This window comes from Vanacampus margaritifer, chromosome 7 (genome assembly GCF_051991255.1).
Source record: "Vanacampus margaritifer isolate UIUO_Vmar chromosome 7, RoL_Vmar_1.0, whole genome shotgun sequence".
Classification (NCBI taxonomy): Eukaryota; Metazoa; Chordata; class Actinopteri; order Syngnathiformes; family Syngnathidae; genus Vanacampus; species Vanacampus margaritifer.
In genome coordinates, this window is record NC_135438.1 from 10,654,680 (window position 1) to 10,677,405 (window position 22,726).

At 36.5% G+C, this 22,726-nt stretch overlaps 3 protein-coding genes across 11 annotated transcripts in view; 2 read left to right on the forward strand and 1 right to left on the reverse strand.

The window, feature by feature from the left end:
* rbfox2 (RNA binding fox-1 homolog 2) overlaps positions 1-4,485 on the forward strand; it is a 43,910-nt gene extending 39,425 nt beyond the window's left edge. For 3 of the 5 annotated variants that reach the window (XM_077569902.1, XM_077569901.1, XM_077569904.1), the window contains 2 exons: positions 167-239; positions 1,623-4,485. In XM_077569902.1, the coding sequence (XP_077426028.1) occupies positions 167-239; positions 1,623-1,667 (118 nt within the window). In that variant the 3' untranslated portion in view covers positions 1,668-4,485. Of the gene's footprint in view, positions 1-166; positions 240-1,622 lie in introns of those variants that run through there. The other 2 variants (XR_013294697.1, XR_013294696.1) reach the window with 2 other exon arrangements.
* Positions 4,486-4,977: 492 nt separating this feature from the next.
* Positions 4,978-21,132, forward strand: erp27 (endoplasmic reticulum protein 27). Of its 5 annotated transcripts, none has more exons than XM_077569905.1 (9): positions 4,978-6,145; positions 13,566-13,648; positions 13,713-13,775; positions 14,354-14,439; positions 16,309-16,446; positions 16,527-16,643; positions 16,733-16,858; positions 19,056-19,253; positions 20,921-21,132. In XM_077569905.1, the coding sequence occupies exons 3-9, from the start codon at positions 13,718-13,720 to the stop codon at positions 20,960-20,962; spliced, it is 765 nt and encodes a 254-aa protein (XP_077426031.1). In that variant the 5' UTR covers positions 4,978-6,145; positions 13,566-13,648; positions 13,713-13,717; the 3' UTR covers positions 20,963-21,132. The 5 variants fall into 5 exon arrangements, with proteins under 5 accessions (XP_077426031.1, XP_077426032.1, XP_077426034.1 ...); XM_077569906.1 differs by lacking the exon at positions 4,978-6,145 and adding an exon at positions 9,703-9,859; XM_077569908.1 differs by lacking the exon at positions 4,978-6,145 and adding an exon at positions 10,254-10,352.
* Positions 5,581-7,865, reverse strand: LOC144054694 (retinal cone rhodopsin-sensitive cGMP 3',5'-cyclic phosphodiesterase subunit gamma-like). Its single transcript, XM_077569910.1, has 3 exons — positions 7,702-7,865; positions 6,194-6,312; positions 5,581-6,115 (listed from the first exon to the last, which is right to left on the reverse strand). Exons 2-3 carry the CDS (start codon positions 6,301-6,303, stop codon positions 5,998-6,000), a joined length of 228 nt encoding a protein of 75 aa, XP_077426036.1. The 5' UTR covers positions 6,304-6,312; positions 7,702-7,865; the 3' UTR covers positions 5,581-5,997.
* Positions 21,133-22,726: the final 1,594 nt, after the last annotated feature.

Below are 22,726 nucleotides of genomic sequence, written 5' to 3' on the forward strand. Positions count from 1 at the left end.
CTTTAACATACTCGGCAGTTTTAAAAATATGCTGAGGTTTTGCCCTAAATTTTGTACTGTTGGACTTGGCTGTCTTGGCCCTAGTGTGTGCTGTTTTTGTTTTGTATAATGCGTAAAAAAAAAAAAGTTTGAAGTGACGTTTTTCTTCTTTTTCTTTTTACTAAAGCTACGGACGAGTCTACACAGCAGACCCTTACCATGCTGCACTTGCCCCAGCTGCTTACGGTGTTGGAGCGATGGTAAGTCATTTGCATTTAGTTTAACAAACTCATTTTCAATCAATCAATCGAACTTCATATATGGAGGGCTTTTCCCTACCAGCCCAGCCAAACATGCATATCATCAACTAACAATGTAAATTCACTCTGCCTCCTGACAACACCACCAAGAGAGGGAGCATGTATATAAATTGAACAATAAAGGGCCTAAAATTGATCCTTGAGGCACACCACACGTTACTTCATATACTTGTGAGGAGCAAGTACCCTTACCATAAAAGTTCTATCAGTGAGGTAGGTTAAAAACCGTTTGTGAACTCACCAGAGATTTAAGTCTGTTTAAAAGAATGGCATGGTCTACTACTGTTTCAAAGGCAGAACTAAGATCAAGCAAAACCAACACTATCAGTTTCTGGTCATCAAGATTACCTCTGAAATTAAATAATCACTTTGAGACTGATTGATAGTTGTTTTGTGACGGGCCACGTTGTAGTTATTGTTTTTCTTGTAGGGATGCTATGACCGCCCATAATCATGTAAATATACAATCTCATCCTCGTATTATTACAAATACACATCAAATTGGTGGGTAACTAATTTTGAATTTTGATCGAAAATCAAGTAAAATGGTTGATTCCGCTATTCATTTTCAGCAAAGATGCCTGAAATAAGTCAACATTTATATAAGTGAAGACAATTTACAATTCCAGTTTTGATTCGAGATTTTTTTTCAACTTTGGTTGGCCACATGAATTCATTGGGTGGGCCAGATCTCGCCCCGGGCGTTGTGTTTTACACACTGGACAAAAAGATCGTGTGTCACAAAAGTAAGTCCTGTCAGTATAATCGGCTGACTAAAAATTATGTAAATCAGTTCATATATTAATCATTGAGAAAAACCTTAAATGTCGATGCAAAAGAAGAGCAATGGTGTACTAAGGTTTTTTTGTCTTTTTTTTTTTTTATAAAATTAAATTGTATTAGTTGAGGGTTTTTTAAGCATTGTGTTAATAAGACATTAGCTCTTTGACTGCCAAAAACGTTAAATAATGTTTAGTAAAATCCTTTGGAGGAGTGCCAAAGACGTTAAAAGACGTTTGTTTCAAAACAGAGGTGAAACTAACCATTTTCTATTGTTGATTACTGAAAAACGGAATAAGGTAGAAACAAACTCTTTTTTTCTGATGAAAGATGAGAGTCCAATCTTTCATTTGGTAGTATGTGTGTTTCCATAGTCCAAACACATAATTTTCTGTGGACCTTGAAAGATCAGTCAAAAATGCTTAAATCGGCTGGCACCCACGGCATCCCTTTTCTGAAAACGTCTGGCAGTCAAAGAGTTAATAGTCAACCCTTACTTTCTGGACTCCCCCATTTGCTAAATGAGTGTGCTATTGTTTGCAGGCCACGCTGTACAGGGGGGGCTACAGTAGATTCACCCCGTATTAAAGACACTACATTTCCCAGGAGCTCTTGCTGCAAATTAATCTGAAAGCGCTCCATCTGTTGTTGTGAAAGTGGACTGCACCCAGCTTGGACTCAACCACACCAAGTTCCCATCCCAGAGACGTCCCATGTTTTCTTATATACACGGAAATAGAGGAATGCTGTATCAACGACTGATGGGTGGCCTTTACATTCAAAAGAAAAATACTGAGAGAGAAAAAAATAAGGCAAAAATTGCCCCCCCCCCCCCCCTTCCCTTATTGCACGGCCGTATTATAGTCCCCCTTCTCAGTCCTTCCGCATTCAGCAGCACAAGACTTGTGATGGAGCCCAGATGTTCTTCCAAAGGCTGTTTTCCGTTTACCTTTCAATCTTTTGTCAGACATCTTTGAGAATGACATGCACGTTCAAGCTTGACTGTGGCAGTAGGACGCTAGGAAAAGAACTCGCTGATGGATTGTGACTGGATAGTAAATGAGAGGATTCCCCATTCTCAGCGTGCGCCGGCGGGCAGAGAGGACTGAACATGGCAGCTGCGAGAGACGACTGAAAGCTGAGGGAGGCTTACTAGCACTGGTCCTTACCTCAAGTTTTCTCACTATACAGAACAGGTGAACCTTTAAATTATCATATGCAAATAAATTAGTTTAGAGTCAAAGTTACCAAATTTATAATCATCGGAATTATTTTCACTATTGTATGTTTTGTTTTTTATGTTTTGTTTGTGGCGTCAGCGATACTTTGCTAGCTAGGTTTTGGCCTAACGTTTTCTCTCAGAGAATTTGGTAGGATATATGTTTAAAAAAAATAACAATTAAAAGAAAAAAAAAAAACACTGTTGAGATGACTGAAAAGCTTACTAACTTTCTCTGACCATGATATGGTTTAGTGATTCAACTTGTATTAGGGATAAGGCTTGTATTGCATTACTGTATATTAAGTTTAAATCATTTTAGCTGCAAACGACTAATTCAGATATGTATGATTGCAGATCTATCAAATTATGAGAGACAGCAGCACCTAACAAACTCCACTGTAAATGTTAGTTTTACAGATGCCATGTCCAAATGCAAGATGATGTTTGCTGTGGCAAGGATGCCACCCGCGACATGGGTTGGTGTCAGTCATAGTTAAGGAAGTTACTTACAACCGCCTAATGGTGCCGTCTGAAGGGAGAAAGGAGGTGTTATTAAATGTTTCTGTTCATTTGGGTGTGGCGTCTATGGAGGTTACAATTTGACAAAATAATAAAGCTGTAAAGGGATAGTCTTTTTTTTTGAAAATCAACCTAAAATTTTAAGCCATTTTTGCTTCTACTAATTAGTCCGTTTTTGTATGAGATCCTACTAAATCCTCATTAGAATATGTTGAGGCCTTAGGAACCCAAAAGAAGCATCTGTGAAGTAATGTTTTGCCTCTTGGCCATATTCTACATCTCTACACTACGCGCCTCCTGCACAGAATGTGCATGCGCCGCGACACACAAAAAGTGTGCAACACTATGCTGACGGCACTATTTTCAGTTGTTGTTGTTTTTTTTTCTTTGAATTTCCTATTTTAAGTATTCTCCATGTAGACATTAGATTCTCCCCATAATTAATGAGCAACTCCAACACTGATTAAGTCTTCCTGAAAAACAAAATAGGTAGTAGTGAGTGAGAGAGAGAGAGATTCTGTCAAGTTAATGAAAAAAAATATTTAAATGCAAAACACCTTACTATTGTGCATATTTCTATACTATTGTATTCTATATTTCCAAACGTGGCTTTTTTGGCTTTTTGTTTTTGTTCCAAAGATTTGTAGAAAGCACATTTTTTGGAATATACGTATAAATATATTATGTTTGTTAATGTCATTCTTGATGATCCTATTGCTGACTTTATTTACTTTGTGTTCTTTTTATATCCGCAAGTGTTGTTCCTCCTAAAAGGCGCAAGTTAAATTTCAAGTTAGTTTTTTTTTTAGTTGAACGTATTGAGAAAATCATACCAAGAGGAGAACTAAAGGTATGCATGTAACACTAGCAGACTGTTGTTTTTGTTTATGGGATTATTTAGCATGATATTTGACCATACATCACAATATACCGAACATTATTTTACTTATGTCCACATTTTCAGGTGACTTGAATGAGCTGGTCGAAAGCATTACGTTGGTTTATTTCCATGTCGCATTTTGTAAAGCAGATTCTGAACATTTCAAGTGAGCTAATCTGCACACATCAGGTTGTTTTAAATTGTGTGTGAAACCTGGCGGATTTCTTGTACTGCGTTTTTCATTTCGTTATTAAATATCTCCATTCAGCTATAGAATGTGTGCAGGACTAAACACAAACAAAAAAAAAAGGACTAGCCAAAGATGCTAACGAGTCCTCAGCACATTCTAGTTAACCAACTGCAAATTCTTCTCAAATGGGTTCAGTCAAGGCATGAACAAATCAGCATGCGCGATTACTTGTCAAAGTCTATAACAAAAAAAAAGTAGTTCTGCATGAAACTTGTCTTTCATATTTTACATCTGAGACATTTGCATCTTTCCTAAATGAGCGAACGCCCTGACTGATGACAGCTAGCGGTCAGGATCTAGTAGATGGATACTAGCATGGTGTGGCAGCCTGGAGGAAAGAAAAAATATGGCAGCTTGATTTTAGTCATGGTTCTCCCGCCACTCTATTCTAGTAACAATTGAAAGTGGCTCCTCGTCATGGTTGCTTTAAGCTCTCAAAACCCTCGACCCCAGCCCCACTTTTGACTGCCATTGTTTTTTGTTTTGTTATTGACTGTCCATTTAAAATGTTTGATATAAAATTGTTTTGTTGTGATATGGCTCTAATGTCTTTTTTCTTATCAATTCAAGCAAAAAAAAATATGATGAAGTGTATTTTAATTCTAAAAGTTGTTTAGTAATTGCATGGCATGGCTGGTGAATGACTCATGCACCAACCAGTTTACTCACCTGGTGGCAAAAAGGCTCACTTTTCCTGTGGAATGAGATAACATTAACACAAGGTTAAAGGTGAAACATCAACAAACTCGAAAAGTCCATTTGCCTCAAAACGACCTTTTTAGAGTAACATGAGCCGGAGGACTGAGAATCGACACAGAAATTGGCTGGGTGATGAAATTACTCTTAACATGAATGTCAGTTATCAAAAAAGGAACAAAACAGACCCGATTAAAGTAAATGTAGATTGAAGTAAATGATGTCGCATATGAGCGGGAGCACGCGGTTGGGGGTCGCAGTTGCGAGTGTTGGAACGCCGCCAGCAGTAGCCGGAAACGGCGCTGATGAGAAAAACCCGGAAGTCCGTGGCATTACCATTGACCTCAAAAGTATGACTCATGGCTTAATATCTCCAGTATTGCTCATTTTCTCCTTGCTCTCCAAGGTATCTCTTAATCTTAAATTTAATTCCCTCTATAATAACAAACTGAGTCACTTATTTCTCCCCATGAATTTTAAGAGAATTTTTTGAAACAAAAGATAGAAGTGAGACTGAGGTGAGATTCTCAAATTTGTTGAATGGATGACCATATTTATAGCGCTTCATTTGTGTTCACGAGTGTGGTATTTAAACGATGTGTGTGTGTGTTTTTTTTACGTGTATTTAAAACGGTGAAACTGAGAAAAGCTATGACATGGCTTGTCCCTGGTCTCCGTTTGTGACCCTGTATGTTTGGTATTCATGGCAACAGTGACAGTCCCGACCACAGGGGGGCAGCACACACTCAAATCACCCATTTGGTTTGTGTTGAATACAACAGTAAGACATCCCGTGCCTACTGTCTGTACGTTAATTTGTGTTCAACTTTATTAGAATTGTTTATTATAATAGATTTATCTCAATATTCAAGCGTTTTTTTAAACCACGTATTGAGTAGAGCATTCATATAGATGTATAAAAAGACACACGCACTTGTTATTTGGGGACATTTATTGACAGTTCTATTCAACTGTAACTCCCATTCCTACGGATGAGACTGTCCAAGTTGCCATTCACATAGTTCGTAAAAATACAAATATATTTCTTCCACAAATAGCTGTACAATAAGAAGAGAGGGGAGTGGTAAAGGCAGGTGAGGATGGGGCAACAGGAGCTGGTAGTGCTCAAGTAAGTGCAAAGTGGTCCTCAGTTGAATTATATTTAATCATGTTTTTATGGTTAACATTTGAATAGTTTTGGATCTACTGGGGCACTTAAAAGTTAGCCAAGATCCCATCTTGTGCCTAACACCAGAATGATATCAGGTCATGGGGACAAGTGGTGATGGGGAAAGTGGAGAGCAGGTGTGAGGTATGGATCGCCGAGAGGAGCAACGCTTGAGGAAGCCTTCTAGACGATTCCGTATTTGGCCAGGTCACTGAGCTCCATGTCACCGAAGGCTTCCCAAGGGCAAACCACCGTGATGTCTGTGCCCAGACCCTCCATGCCGGGGATGTCGTCCCCGAATCTGTGTGGGCACAAAGGCGTCACGTCACAGGTACGCACACACTCACACACAGGGCTAAGCTTGCTAAAGTGTACTCACCCCTTCTGGCCGGGTTTAGGGGCCTTGCTCTTGAAGGTGCGAGTGGTCCTCTGCTTGAACTTGGGGGGTACCTTCTTGTCGGCGGGGGTTGCAACTGCTGCGTCTGCCATTGTTATTTTCTGGAAGCACAATTTAAGAGGTGCTAAGTTTTTTTTTCTTGGTTGATCTCACCTGCAGATTAAGTTTTAAATGTGTTACACAAGGGCTTTGTCTATTTTTGCACTTGACCGGCTTTTAAGATTACTCTTCAAGTGAACACCAGATAATCTCCAGTTTACCTCATTCGGAAATGACACTCAAGTCAACACGCATGCATATATTGTGGTTTGTATGCTAGACGGCCAATTTAAATCTGCCTTAATATGGTTTTCTGATCTTTGTTGTGTCATGTTGAAGGAAAGTTGTCCTGATTTTTCTGAATTTTGGCAAGGGGATTACCACACAAATAACACTAACGTTTTGAAGTTCCATCTTACTAAGTATAGGACAGCGTAATGTTAAGACAACAAATGTGGTTTTTAGTGTTTTTGTTTTTTGAGTGAAAATCTGCCATATTTATTGTACAGTATTTTTTCCCTTTAGCTACAAGTCAGAATCTTAAGTGGTGGCAAGTTTACACACCATCCAAATCATCCAATACAACAAAACCTATGACACATCTCTTTGCTCCCTTTCACCAGTTGTGGAGTGATTTAACTATTGAGATTGTTACTGTCATTTGTGCATACATTTCCAAAACAATATAAACTTGTAGCTCAAAAGAATTTTCTAATATAGATAAATTATAAGGAAACTTTGAGAATTTCCGCTGAAAATTATGCAAAGAAGTAGACAACAATTTCAAGGATTTTTTTTCTCCCCTCAAAATTCATTTGTTGACTCCAAGTAAATTACATTGTTTTGAATCAATATGAGAACATTTGTTTAATAACTTAGTTTAAATCCATTTAAATGGGAACAGGTGGTAAACTTACATGTTGAAAGCCCTGAGACATTTGAAATAATGTTGTCAAGTTGATTCAACATTGTGTTGAACCAATACCAATTGGCTTTAAAATTAAGTACATTAAAACTCAATGCAAGTACATATTTCATCTACTCCCATGTGTGATCAGTATTTGCGCTATAAAAAAAAATCCTTACTACTCTTGAATATTTCCGTTGCTGACAAACTACTGCTTATGCCTATCAGTAAAATCGTACAAATGAGTGGAAATGTGAATATGTACAGCATAGTTCATTTACAGTAAGAGACACTAAATTTCAGGTTGGGCGCCACTGTGCTCTCAGTTCAATAAATAAAAAAATTAAATCGTCTTTAAAATAATAGTTATTAATATGAATATATATGCAATTAAAAAATAAAAGGTGTACAAGAAAAGCAGTACAAGAAAGCCAAATCAGACATAAATAAATAAATATTTTTGCTACTACTGTAACAATCTCAAAGTCCAAATGTCAGTGAATGGAGTTTGCTGCATCGTAAAGGAAGAAGGTTAAGTTCTTACCAGTTGGTGTTTAGTGTCTCGCTTCTTCTCGTCTCGTCACTTTGCGCTTCAGTGCCGTTTGTTCTCCTGGCGTCTCTTTTATATGCTAACTGCTAATCCCTTTTGCACAGGTACACCGTCCACCTCCGTGGTCACAAACAGCATGGTCGCTAATTGGGCTCAGTACTATTTTAGTGGTCAGAACAAGTGAGAAGATTGAATGTTACATAAGGAAGCACGCATGACTCAGGAGTGGCACTAAACAAAGTTGTTGTTGTTGTTTGTTTGTTTTTGTGTATACGACGGCGTATGAGGGCCATGTATAAATATTTTCAGAGGGCGGGGAGAATATTCAGAGAGAGAGAAAATCGCAAATTTGCGACTTTATAAAGCGGCAGATTTGCAACAGAAAAAAACAATCAGAAAGTTACGAGAACTACATGTAGCGTATTACTCGAGTGTTTGTGCCAATACTGTTCGGTCAGATTTCCAAACAAGGAGATAGTAATTGCTTTAGCAGCAATAAACCATATGATGTTAAGCATTCGCTCTTTGAACGTTGGGTACGGCCAGCTAAGTTAATGTGTTAAAATATATATTTACTTGTACGTTTATGTTTTCAGAATTATTATTTACCCGTTCATAGTTTTTTGTTTTGTTTTGTACAAGTATCCAAGTTGGTGTGTCGAATCTGCTGCTCTCCGTCATTGTTTTTTTGTTTTTTTTGTACAAGTATCGAAGTTGGTGTGTCGAATCTGCTGCTCTCCGTCATTCACTAGCATTTACCCAAATTATGCTAGCATCTGATTAGTTAGTGTTAGTCAGCTGATAGAGAATCAGGAAGTGTTGTCTCTCTAGCTGCGATGAAAGATGAGTAAAGTTTAAATTTAAGAAGAATCCGTCTACATCCTGTCTTTTCATTTTATAAACAGTGTCCTATTAACCACCAACGAATCCTCACACGATTAGACTATAGCTACGCTACGTGTATTTCTCCTAGGTTTCTGAGTTTTTTTCCTCGCAAATTTGCTAGTTTATGAAATCTCTCAAATTTACGAGTTTTTTTTCTCTTGGAATATTAGTCGTAGGTATAGGTTAGTATTACGTTCAGCTAGAATTACAGAATAACCTAATTGAGATAATGTACACTAAATTCAAACCTTCAAAAAAACATGCAGCTTTTAACATCAATCACTTTCATTAGCATGTCTGTTGGGAAAATTCTCTAATGCCATCTAGCATTGGGGAATTGCTTTAATGACGGCTCTTTTAATTTTAGTAAGCTATCATGTTATTATTTTGAACAGAAATAAAGAATTTCAAACTTGATTTCCTCTTTGCCCACATGAATCAATCAATAATATACAGGACATACAACCACTAAAACATTTTCTCAACAGCCTTTCTAAGACTGCAAACTATTTCAGTCAATACATAATGCATTTGCTGCAGTGCTATTCCAAGTCCTACATGGACTTGACTGAAATATTGCATCGACCCTTGCCCACGTAAGTCATTTTAATTCAGGGTCCACTTCCACCCAAATCTGATCTCAAGTGGGCCGGACCAGCATGTCTGTGGCCTAATAAACTCTAAATAACAACAGGTCAAAAATATTTCCGTTTTTTGTGTATGTGCAAATTATTACACACATCCATCCATCCATCCATTTTCTTAATCCGCTTATTCCTCGCATTCAGAAAATATTCCCATTTGATATTATTTTATTGCAGATTAATTAACCAAATTAATCAAAGTCCGCGCAAAAGATTTGCATCAAGTAACAAGCCAAATTTCAGAATGTCGTTTAAGTGGTCGTCAGTGTGCCCTCCAGTGGACAAAATTAGCAACAACAGTTATTTTCAGATAAAAACTGCTGTTTGTTTTCTGTCAATCAATCATAATCTCCCCTGACACGAATGTCATGCGTTCTTTCCTTGAAATGTACAATTTGCATGTATGGCCTTTGAGTGTCAACGTTGGAGACAAATATGTTACCTATATTTACCGTTAAACTCTCACACCAACAGCTTGGAAAATTGACAAGAGTCTATGTTTATAACACAGGCATTGTTAAAATAGATCCTGGTTGAAAGCTTTGTTAGAATTGCTATTTGTGTCTGCTGAGTTAGAAGAGATCCAGGCTAAGTGGGATCACCAAAAAGGGGACGCAAGAGAGGTTAGTCAAATCAAAAGACTAAACATACTAACTTGTGTATCATTCGAGTTTGCACATGATCATGAATATTGAGTCATTCAATCAAGAGTGAAGGTCCATTTATGGGCTGAGGTTAGAAGGAAGTTCTTCCGCAACTGTTATGAGGTGTCATTTAATATCTAGCCACGTTGACGAACACAAATGTATTATCATCGTTATTAAGTCGATGTTTCGTTGTTGTTTTTTTCAACTCGGTGACAGAAATTTTTTTTTTAACTACTTTTTTTTTTCAACTCAGTGACAGAATTATTATTTTTTTTAAACAATGCATTTTATGTCGTTGAATGCTCAGCATGACTTTTGGTTTTTTAAGTTCACTGGTCAGAAGCTGGTTGAGCTGCCAACTGACTTGTAAAGTGTTTTCCATCCATCCTGCAAACTTTCCGATTTGTCACGAGTCCCGCACCTGCTGCGTCAGGAACAGGCTTCAGGATTACTAATACACGGCAAGAAGGTGAACTGATGGCTTCATAGGTTGTGTAAGGGCCACGTGAAAAATAGCTGCAGCCTAATTGACAGTAATCCAAAAAGCTGAGGTTTACATGTGTTACATCATGACTTTTTCTCGCTTGCTCACCTCTCAAAAACTCACGTGTGTTAGCCAGTTTAGAAGTGTGAAGTACATGCAAGTAAAGCAACCAATGTAGTAAATAAATAATAAAAAAATATATATATATAACTTATAAATAATAATAATTATAATATTGAAAACATGGCAATATGAGCAAATTTATTTATGAAAAAAAAAAAGATTAACAACTACATTTAAAATCCTGCTAATTGTCTCAACTTTTAAAGACACTGAATATGATGTTATAAACTACATAATAACAACAAAATATTTTTGTACAACTTAATGCAGAAAGTATTTTGTTAGATTCCAATGAAAATCATGTAAAAATATTTCAAAATTCTCTTTATTTTTCAAGACAGCATTTTAGAAATGGCTCTTCTGATCGAAAGGGAAAAGTAAAAATAAAAAAATAATTAAACTACATTTTATAATTAACTAATTTTAGGGGGCGAAATTCTAGATTAATGCAACAAATATTACGTGAGTCTTGATTATGTAATTACCAGGTGGGTCTGATTAAGGTGGTTCAGGCATGTTAACCACTATGTGTTGACCAAATTTGAAACAAGACATTTATTTGCTTTTTAAATAAATTATTCATTTATTAATTCAGTGAAGAAAATAAACCTTAAAGAAGAATAAATGAGTTAAAAGTGCATCATAAAGGCAAAATGACAAAGCCTAGCCTTTATGTAAGTAAAGAGATCAACTTGTACGTGCGTCATTGGACATGTGGCTTGTTGTGTCTATGTTAAAACATTCCTGAGACATAGTGGGCATCCCTCTGACGACAACTTTTTCACCTGTGACGTGTGTACAGATTCCTGAAGCACTAATTATTTTTGAAAATCCTCCTTCCGAAACCACTCCCACCTCCACGACCTCCTTCCTCCTCCCGAACATAGGATATGCAAATTAGTTAAATATCAGGGATGTGTGGTCATCCCTTGAATGAGAATAAGAATTTAAAAAAAATAATGATTAATTGATTGACTATTTAATTATTTTTTTTTTTTTAACGTGGGTAATTTCATAATCAGAGCTTTCATAGCATATTAAATGTAAAGATAGCCCATATGTTTTTTTTTAATAAATAAAACAACAGCAATGAACTTCACCTTGTATGAAATATTCTTTCGTGCCACTAAAACATAAATCAATTACTCCTCCCTAGCTTTGAGCCAATTAAAATCTTTGATATGATTGCGATGTATGATGCGTCATCACATAGACATCCCCACAATAAATAAATAAGTAAATAAATAAATGGTTTATTATTACAGGAGGTGAATCGTATTTTTTCCAAGAACAAAAGGTATATTTTTATGGGACTTAAGTCACAATTTTTAGAAAATAGTTGTTAGTCCAGAATAAAAAGTGTAATATTATAAGATTATGCATTTTTTAGATTCTTTTTTAAAATTTATTCTGACTTTCTTTCTTGGCTAAACTTTGATTTTAATATCCTATAATGTTGCGACTTTATCTTGGAAAAATGTGAGATTGTTGTCATAACGCTGCAACTTTTCATACCATTGTCTTTGATTTTGTGGCCTTTTAGGTAATTCATCTTTGTTTTATGTTAAAATTGCTAGCAAACTTCAACTGGGTGTGGCATTAATCAGCTGAAGCCTTTTTTAAGTATTCTTCAAAATCTGCTGCTTGTTTGGAAGCAAGATGAGTTCACTGCCACCATACAGAGCACAAATCTCGTATTTTTACTCACATGTCAAAGCAAAAAAAAATCCGAATGAGAGACCAAGTGCCCGCGAGTAACCCCGGACTCCGACGTTGTTTATTTCAAGACATGATGTCACAACAACCAAATTATGTAAGAGATTAGCATCTATATGGGTGGCCTTGGTTCCCTTCAGCTTCCCGACCATGTGTTTGTTAGTCAACAAATGCATGTTTACTGCTGTGAAGTAGCAACAGCAGTCGCAGTAAGGCTGTTTATGACTACAAACCAAACAAGTGGATGATTTAGCCTCAAAGTGGTTGTTGTTCTTCATTGCAGCTGGTTTGCCGATCTGCGGTCAGCCACATTCAGTGCCACTTTTTTCCCCCCCGAGTACATCAAGCACGATCGCCAGTTTGTTTTTGCTTTATTACAACATTCATCCATGGTTCTGGGACTTACTACTATAATTAAGTGAAAGCCTGTTTATGTGTATGCAGCAATACGTGAACATTATTAAAAAAAATGTCTTTATCAGGTGTGGAATCTAGTCGAAAGCATCACATTTGTGCCCCTATAGTGTAAACATGGACTCATTCACTGCCATTGACGGCTATAGACATCCAAAATTCATTTGAACTATTTCTATTAGTTTAACATTTTTTTCCACTTTTGCTAGCAAGAGTATGAAAAACCTGGAAACAAATTTTTATTGATTAACAGATTAATCGTTAGTTAACTAGTGAAGTCATGTGATTAATTACAATTAAAAAATGTAATCGCCTGACGGGCCTAATTAAAAAAATAAAATAAAAATAAGGGGCATTTAATCATAATTAATCGCATGGTAATTTTATATGTCATAAATGTACAATAAAAAAAATCTAGGTTTTCATAAAAAATTTAATGAAATGAATTTTTTTTTTAAAACTAAGAAATACTTCACATGAATTTTTGACGACTATAGTCGTCAATGGCAGTGAATGAGTTAGTATGGTATTTGAGGAATACAAAATATGCAAATGTATCCATTCATTTTCATCCATCTCAGGGAGCTGAACATTTATCCACCACTGCCCCCTGCTGGTGACTGAAATCGACATTAAAGTGCCCTCATGTTTCCGTAAGGGTTCGTCAAAACAGTTTTAATGGTTCTCTTACAGTTCTAATGTTTTTTTTTTCTTGTTGCAAAGAAGATGATGGTCAAAACATTTCCCTTGCGAGTCGCGACAAAAACAAAACATTAAAACTAACACACAAAACCCCCACAATTTTTAGCTAACTCATTAGTGTTTTGGATTGACATCATAATTCAAGTAATTTGGGCAACAATATGTAAATTGTCATCATTTTTGAGTCACACTCCTGTCTTACGATGACACGTAATCCAATGTCCCCGCACCCAAACTTATCAGGAACAGCTGGCTGGTTCCCAAGAAACCTCCTATCAAAACATACCACCACTCGTACCAACCGCAGCAGCAGCAGTAGCCACGAGGTAACACTTCAAGTCATCAGGCTGCAAAGTTTTTGAAAAGCTCACTGGACCTCTGAAAATACAGGAAAAATGCTGACTGGGCTGTTCTTCTTCGTCCTGGTGTCTTGCGTCACTGCTAAAGAGAAAGGTAGCTTTGCTAACATAATAATAGACGTGACTTTAACCTGTTTATTTGTTTGTTTGTTTTTTACATTTTTAACACTGCTGGTACATTAACATGACAAGAACTGACTTAAGTGTTCGTGTTTTTGTACATTTTACGTACACACCCATTTACTCGCTAGCTAGCTAATATGCACGCTAGGCTAGTAGTTGGGAGATGTCTTTTTGTAAAGAAAGACTTGAGTGTATGTAATAGGTCTCTGAATTTAATATTTTGTTAATTATAATCAATTACTTGGCTGATCAGATTAGCAACGCAGTAAATATGCACTTTCCTGCAGAGGTGTTATCAAGTTCTTGAAAAAACAGTGGAAGGAACGATACTTAATCTTTATCCGTGACAACCAAGTTAGTCGCCTTTAAAACATTTGTTTCATAAAATTATATCAATGTATTCCCAATAGGCTTATCATGTTCAGTCTGTTTCAAATAGCACCTTTTAATCAAAAAAAGTTGACAGCATTGATTAAACAATAGCATCATCACGTGACTTATATAACAGAATTTGTGCCTTTTTTTTCCCCTTTTCTTTCTCCTTCTTAGATGTAACGCTTCCGAGGTTAAATGACACCAAAGCCGCAGAGGCCTTTATCAACTCTGCTGAAGTGGTGGTGATTGGATTCCTGGAGGTCAGTAAAACGAGACGGACATTTTGAAATAACACCATTTTATGAGTCATTGTATCACACTGTCTCAGAATAGAAAAGGAAAATTCCGAGACGACGAGAACTCCAAACATTGAGCCGTGTGTTTGCATGTCTGATGGCGAAAATGCTTGAAAGAGGGACGGCACGGTGCTTTCCAAGTTGCCCCGCCTTTGGCATGGCTGCAGTGAGGTCAGAGGTTGACTGGTTGGTTGTCTGATTCACTGCGCGCCCTCTGGCTGTCCTCTGCATGCGGGGGACGACGGTCGGCCACTTGACAGGAAGTACACATGTGAAGGCTCGTGGGAGAAGCTCTGTTAAGTCCCTAGTAAACAACAGTAACGAGGGTTCAAAGGAATAACAAAATCGCTTGTACCCACGTATGAACTCATATTTTTATTGGCTTTCCTGAGTTTTAAAATGAATTCCCAGGGAGTGTGTAATAGCGCCTCCAAAATAGCCGCCATTTATTGTCTGCGTTCGTTCCTGCATTTTTTCTTCCTTGCTTGCTTTCTGTTACGACCACGTTCACGTTTCCAGTTGAATTTTTTCTTTTTGGTTTGGAGGGAAAAAAATAACTTGACAGACTCCGACGGGCTTCGACAGTTTAAGTGTGTCCAGAAATTCTCTCGTCGCCCGTCCCTTTTTACATTCAGCATGTGGGAATGAAATGAGGATTCCAGATGAATGTAAAAGCTATTAAAAAAAAAAAAAAGGAATTAAAAAAAAAAGTTAACCTTTATGAATGTAGCGATAAGTTTAAACCATCAATTACAATATAAAGTAAAACTGTTTTCATCATTCAGCTTTTCACTTTCTGTATGTATATCCACTTTATTATTAACTTAATCAGTGTTGTGCTAAAATTTTAAATAATAATTTAATATTGAATACATATGATGTCTGCCCTGTGTAAACAACATTGCACATCTTATTAACCCACATACAAATGTGTGCTATACTTTATTGTGCTTGGGCTTTATTTCACGTTAATTTCTCCTTGAAGGGTTAAGTATGTGCATGCATGTACTGTATGTGTTTACATATATGTACACTATTAACAGTATCTACACCAAGGTTATTTTAGTTAACTAAAACTAACGCAAAAACTAATTTGTTAAAGAAATAAAATAAAAACTAAAATGCTTTTTAACAAAACGAAAACTAACTGAAACGACATTTTATGTTTACAAAACTAACTAAAACTATAATTATAGCAAAATGTCTTTTGTTTTAGTCTTTGGTAATTAAGTTAATGCATGAGCCTTTGGGGATGATTTTAAGTAGATTTATTTTGATTTTAACCGGATTAAGGACGTTTGAAAGTGTGTCACACAAAAGTGACGTCATCTAGAAGCAGCCAATAGAAAAGCACCTTCAGATGACATCACTCCCATGGTGGTTTTTAAATATTGTGCACAAGTAATACACCTTTTTTTTTTTTTTACTATAATACTAAAACTAACTAAAACTAAACTAAAATCAAGCAGTTATGAAATAATTAAAACTGATAAAAGCTAACAGAACCACCCTGAAAACGAATTAAAAGTAACTCAATTTAAAAAACAAAACTCAAAACGAAATAAAAATTAACTAAAATGAAAAATTTGAAAACTATAATAACCCTGATCTACACTTTTTTTTTTTAATCCATGCGTAGCCATAAAAGTCAGAATGTCATCGTGTCTTAATATTGTAAACGTTACAAACCACTTGACCCTTGAATAAGAATGATGACTATTCAGACAACAATATTAACAAATGACCTTACAGTATTTGAGATTTTGGATGTCAATACTGTTTGTCAGTGCAACATTCAGTGATGTGATCCTTGTATTTGTAAAAATAAACAAGGGAGAAGAGAGTCACGGCTACAAAGAGCTTGTGGAAGCATCAAAGCGGGTGGATTCCGTCTCAGTGGCCGTTTGTGGTGTGAAAGAGGTGTGGGCTGACTATGGCATTGAATCACACACCATCACTCTTTTCAGAAAGGTACCATCACTGCACTATTGTAGAGTGTACAGCATGTTTGTGATGATGATGATGATGCTCAAGTATGTGTTAACGTCCAGGCCGATAACCATCAAGAAAACCTCGGGATTGCAGAGGCCGAGAAGATCAATACTGACGGTCTAGTGAACTTCATCGCCGTGAACGAGGTCCGCTACGTGACGGAATACAACCAAGTGGTGGGTCCGGTCCGCCTGCAAAGTGCCGAGTTGAGCATGCTTTTGACTACTTTTTCGCTTTTCCCTAATACTGCTTTTTTTCTCCTCAGACAGCTGTGGGCCTCATGAACTCAGAGGTGACGACGCACCTGCTGCTCTTTGCCAACAAGGGGCGCAAAGAATTTAAGGAGCTGAAGGAGAAGTTGGCGGCTTTGGCGCCGGAGTTCACCGACAAGGTGAGAATCAAGTAAAGACACAGAGTGTTGACTTTCTTTTTGCATTTTTGAAACCATTTTCCTCTCCGAAAGTACAGGAGATGAAAATAATCTTTTCCAGGGTAAAAGTTTACCGTCATAAAACATTTACAACTATTATATAAGGTCATGTTTTAAGCAACACTTTCATATTTATACAAGGGTAAAAACATGTAAACTACACTCTAAAAAAGAGAATTATTGAACCAATTATAGATTACAAATTGAATTGTTGAACAATTTTAAAAAAAAATCACTTCAATTGGTAATTCACGATTGAATTTAATTAATCCAAAATTAATTCAAAGTGAATATATTAAATTTAATGAACTGATGATTAATTAAACTTAATATATTCACTTTGGATTAACTTAATCCAAAATTAATCCAAAGTGAATATATTAAATTTAATGAACTGATAATTAATTAAACTTAATATATTCCCTTTGAATTAATTTAATTCAATCGTGTATTACCAGTTGAAGCAATTTGGCCAACAATTCAAGTTGTAATCTTAAATTGGTCCAACAATTCTCTTTTTAGAGTGTACAGTACTGTATATTCACAACCTTGACTTTATTTTAACCGTATCGTACTGAGCAGCCCACACAGAGATGTTTTTTACTACTTTCCTATTTTTCAATAAGTTCCATCTCTGCTAGTTGTATGATTATCATCAATCAAATAAAAATAGGATTTAATAAGAACTAACTAATATATGAAAACTGTACATTTATGTTGAGTAAATTAGCATTTTAATAAAGTGTTTTTGAACAAGGCGCCCTGAAAACAAAAAATACATTAAATATTGCAAAACCACAAAGAAAATGATTGCAGGTGAGCTGTTTACCATTTAGCATTTTACTGAGGAACAGATATAAAAGGGCATTTGCTAGGTTTTGCCGGACTCACTGGAGTCCATGCTGGAGATTGGCGCACACAAAGTACGTTTAGAAGGAACTTGCAAGAAGATTTCCACTTGCGGATGATGTAAAGTTAGCCGCTGTGAAGTGGGCACTCGGAGGCCGCCTTCTACCCCCAATCGTGCAGCCGTGTGCGGTCATGGGGGTGTTTTTAAAAATATATTTGGTCACCAAATTGTCAGGTGCGCCGGAGGCAAGTAATAGAAAATGCCCTCAGTCTACCGGCGAGACGCAGCGCGGTCTACCAAATTCACAAACACGGTAAACTAGACTTGCCCCATACTTGGTATTCTGGCTTCCTCTTACATTCCAAAAACATGCATGTTAGATTCTGAATACTCTCAATTGTTCAAAAGGGTGAATGCTTGTTTGTTTGTATGTGCCCTGTGATTGACTGGCGACCAATCCCGGGAGTACTCAGCCGCTCGCCCAAAGTCAGCCGGGATAGGCTTCAGCTCACCCTTGGATGAGATGTGTGATCAAATTCCAAATGATATGACTCTTTCACTGCCACTGACGGCTATAGACGTCAAAAATTCATTTGAACTATTTCTAGTTTAATTATTTTCCACCTTTGTTAACAAGAGTATGAAAACCTAGAATTTTTTTAGTGTACATTTAGAACGGATATAAAATTTATGATTAATCCCGAGTTAACTATTGAAGTCATGCGATTAATTACAATTTTGACGCCCCTAATTTTTTATCTTTTTTTTTATTAGGGGCATCGGGCGATTACAATTTTTAATTGTAATTAATCACATGACTTCACTAGTTAACTCCCGATTAATCACACATTTTTCTATCTGTTCTAAATGTACAATAAAAAAAAAAAAATTCTAGGTTTTCATACTCTTGTAAACAAAAGTGGAAAAAAATTAAACTAGAAATAGTTCAAATAAATTTTTGACGTCTATAGCCGTTAATGGCATTGAATGAGTTAAGTCATATCATTTGGAATTTAATCATACATCCCATCCAAGGGTGAGCTGAAGCCTATCCCGGCTGACTTTGGGCGAGTGGTTGAGTACACCCGGGACTGGTCGCCAGTCAATCACAGGGCACATACAAACAAACAAGCATTCACCCTTTTGAACAATTAAGAGTATTGTATTGTATTGAGTATTGAGTGAATATAAACCAATAGAAATAGTTCAAATGAATTTTTGACGTCTATAGCTGTCAGTGGCAGTGAATGGTGTTCCATTGAGCTTCAACATTTACGACTCTAACAAACAAACCAAACTGTCTTGAAGTTCTTGTTCGTGCTCATCAACGGTGCTGAAGATTCCAACTTCCGCTCCTTGCGCTACTTTGGCCTCAAATCTGGCGACCTCCCTCGTGTCGGGATCTACGACGGCGACTCCGACATGAAGTGGCTGCTGCCCAAAGGAGACATTTCTACTGAGCGAGTGCGAGACTTCTGCAACTCTTTCTTGAGAGGGGAACTGAAGGTGAGAAGCCGTTACAAATAAGGTCATCTGAACCCTTGCCAAGTGTAAAAATCGTAAAGTTCAACCTGCTAGACCGATAAGTTCCCCTTGAATATTTTTATACAAAATGCAAATATAAAGTACCACATCTCTCCTATAGAAGGCAATTCAATACAAATCTGGATATATGTACGTACGCTACGATTCAAGAACGGTACATTTTCAAGTGGAATCATTCAATTTAGTTTAATTCAGTGGAATTGTGATTCGATTCGGTATGGTAAGCCTTTTTATTAATACCCAGACTACCCTTAAATGATTCAATTTTGCCCCTCAAATTTGAGATAGTGTGAGTACATTTTTCATCCACTTGCTCGAGTAGTGTTAATTAACCCATTATTTATTTAAAATATTTTTTTGTTGCTGACACGCCTCTGCCACACTTCAGATAAAGGATTTTAGCACCGGAACAACGGATGTTGTGATGAGGCAAGAAAACAGAAAGTGACAGCGAATAATTGAACTTATCATCACGACTACTACTTGATTTGATTTTGTTTTTATTTTGACACATACATGAATTTGGCATACACAGTAAATAGACAAAAGTATCCAAAACAACTTCTTTATCAGTGAGTTAATCACTCAGGAATTAAACTAGAGCACTTCCCCCTGATTTATATATATATATATATTTTTTTTTTTTATCTTACTTTAGTTTTGTACAATTCCAGCCCTCCATTTGTGTGAGAACAGGTTTTCAGGACAAAATAGAGTAAAATTCCTACGTACAGCCTCCAACATCCTATAAAAAGCATAACCAGAAGTGTAGAAGCTGTTTTAACTGCAAAGGCAAACGCAACGCCATATTTCCCCCCCACACAATTTTACTTTCTGCTTTTGTCCATGTTCATGCTCACAAAATTCAATTACAAGCTGTGTCATAAAAGTTCCAGGACTGCTGTAACCAAAGATATATAATATTTCAAATATGCCCTGGAGGCTAATGCACTTCCTCGGCATATCTTCCGGGATTTTCCGCAGCTTCGTCATCACGGCCATCTTGATGTTGCGTGAGTTGGCAGGAACTGTCAGATGCTCAGGGCATTGTCATGGTGAAGCAGTTCCGAGCTGTCCTTCCACAACTCTTGCCTCTTCTCACACACTGAAATCAATGGCGTAGATCTCTTTCCAGACTTTTTAGGGTGATTGTCTGCCCACATTGAAGGACAGAACTTTTCAGACACATCTCGTATTTATTAGCCCAGCGAGTTACATCATGAGCTACCTCTTGTTATCTCTTTGACTGCCAAAAACGTTAAATAACGTTTAGTAAAATCCTATGGAGGAATCCCAAAGACGTTAAAAGACGTTTTTTTTTCAAAACAGAGGTGAAACTAACCATTTTCTTTTGTTGATTACTGAAAAACGGAATAAGGTAGAAACAAACTTTTTTTTCTGATGAAAGATGAGAGTCCAATCTTTCATTTGGTAGTATGTGTGATTCCATAGTCCAAACACATAATTTTCTGTGGACCTTGAAAGATCAGTCAAAAATGCTTAAATCGGCTGGCACCCACGGCATCCCTTTTCTGAAAACGTCTGGCAGTCAAAGAGTTAATTGGCTGTACTTGATAACAATCACATGTTGAATTGTGGGTAATAATGAGATTTTCTGTACTTTTCAGGAAGTGAACCAGGCTGGAGAACCGCCCAAAACAGAGCTCTAATGCTGTTAAAAGATGGGAATCAATGATATTGTTGTAAAGCGAATTCAGTAAAAACAATAAACGTTCTCCTGGTGAGTCTTCTTTGCTGCCAACAGCGCGGGAACCTTCGCGGCATCCGCAGCTGCCCGTCTACCCGTTGTGTGTCTTGTTTTGTTTTGTCTGTTTATGCCAGCGAGAGGCCGTCTGCGGTCTGCTTTTGCTGACCGCGTGTCGGCGGCCACGAGCTGCAGACAGGCTGGCACGCTTTGTCAGTCTGTCCGCAAATGTCACAGTCGCGACCACAACACAACCGCCTCGGTGAGAGTGACACACAGCAGAGCAGGAAGACACGGGATGCTCTAGACTGTGGTCAAAGGTCATCCCCATGTTACTTTAGAATGAAGTGAATGTTAATCAAATTAAACACATCATGTGGGCGCGAAAATAGCATCCATCCATTCATCCATTCATTTGCTTTACTATTATAGTCAGGGTTGGGGAATCCAGAAAGTAAAAACCCTGAAACTAATTTGGCTCTGGCCACAGGTGCTTCTACTCAACAGGTGGAGACGAGCTCGTTTGAGTAGAAGCGCCTGTGGCTAAAGCCAATTTGTGGCAGGGTTTTTACTCTCTGAACCTGGATTTCCAAATCCTGATTATACTGTATAAATGTACAAACATTTATATACCATTTATTTTATATACAATTATATAATCCTACGTACATTTATAAACCATTCATTTTATATGATGTTATATGACGATACATGCATTTATATATAATTTATTTTCTATGCTATTATATAATAGTACGTACATTTATATACCATTCATTTTTATATGCTATTATATAATAATACGTACATTTACATACCATTTATTTGTATGCCATTATATAACGGTGCAGACATTTATACATCTTTTCATTTTATATATCATAATGGTACATACATTTATGTACCACTGATTTTATATGCTATCATCTAATGGTATGCAAAATTTCCATTCATTTTATATACTATTATATAATAGTACGTACATTTATAAACTATTAATTTTATATGATGTTATATAATGGTACATACATGTATATACCATTCATTTTATATGATGTTATACAACGGTACATACATTTATATATCATTTATTTTATATGCTATTATATAATATTACGTTCATTTACATACAATTCATCTGTATGCCATTATATAATGGTACGGACATTTATACATCTTTTCATTTAATATACCATAATGGTACACATTTATATACCATTTATTTTATATGATGTTATATAACGGTAAATACATTTAGATATCATTTATTTTCTATGCTATTACATAATAGTATGTACATTTATATCCCATTCATTTTATATGGTATTATATAACGTTACATACATTTACATACAATTCATTTGTATGCCATTAAATAACGGTACGGACATTTATCTATTTTTTCATTTTATATACTATAATGGTACGTACATTTATGTACCACTGATCATCTAATGGAATGCAAATTTTCCATTCATTTCATATGCTATTATATAATAGTATGTACATTTATAAACCATTAATTGTATATGATGTTTTATGACGGTACATACATTTATATAGCATTCATTTTATATGCTACGGAAAAGGGATGGATGAACTGATGTCTCCATTAACATCATGCATGACAATAATTTTAAGTTAAGTGTATTGTTCCCAAAAGTTTTTGTCCCATTCCAAATTGTACGTTGTCAAGAGCGTTGGACTTTAGAGGTTCCACAGTACTAAG

Coding starts and splice junctions, on each gene's coding strand:
- LOC144054694 (XM_077569910.1), bottom strand. CDS start 6,303: ATGGCAGACGCAGCAGTTGCAACCCCCGCCGACAAGAAGGTACCCCCC. Junction 6,116..6,193: donor CCTAAACCCGGCCAGAAGGG/GTGAGTACACTT, acceptor GTGCCCACACAG/ATTCGGGGACGACATCCCCG.
- erp27 (XM_077569905.1), top strand. CDS start 13,718: ATGCTGACTGGGCTGTTCTTCTTCGTCCTGGTGTCTTGCGTCACTGCT. Junction 14,440..16,308: donor TGGTGATTGGATTCCTGGAG/GTCAGTAAAACG, acceptor AAAATAAACAAG/GGAGAAGAGAGTCACGGCTA. Junction 19,254..20,920: donor TCTTGAGAGGGGAACTGAAG/GTGAGAAGCCGT, acceptor TGTACTTTTCAG/GAAGTGAACCAGGCTGGAGA.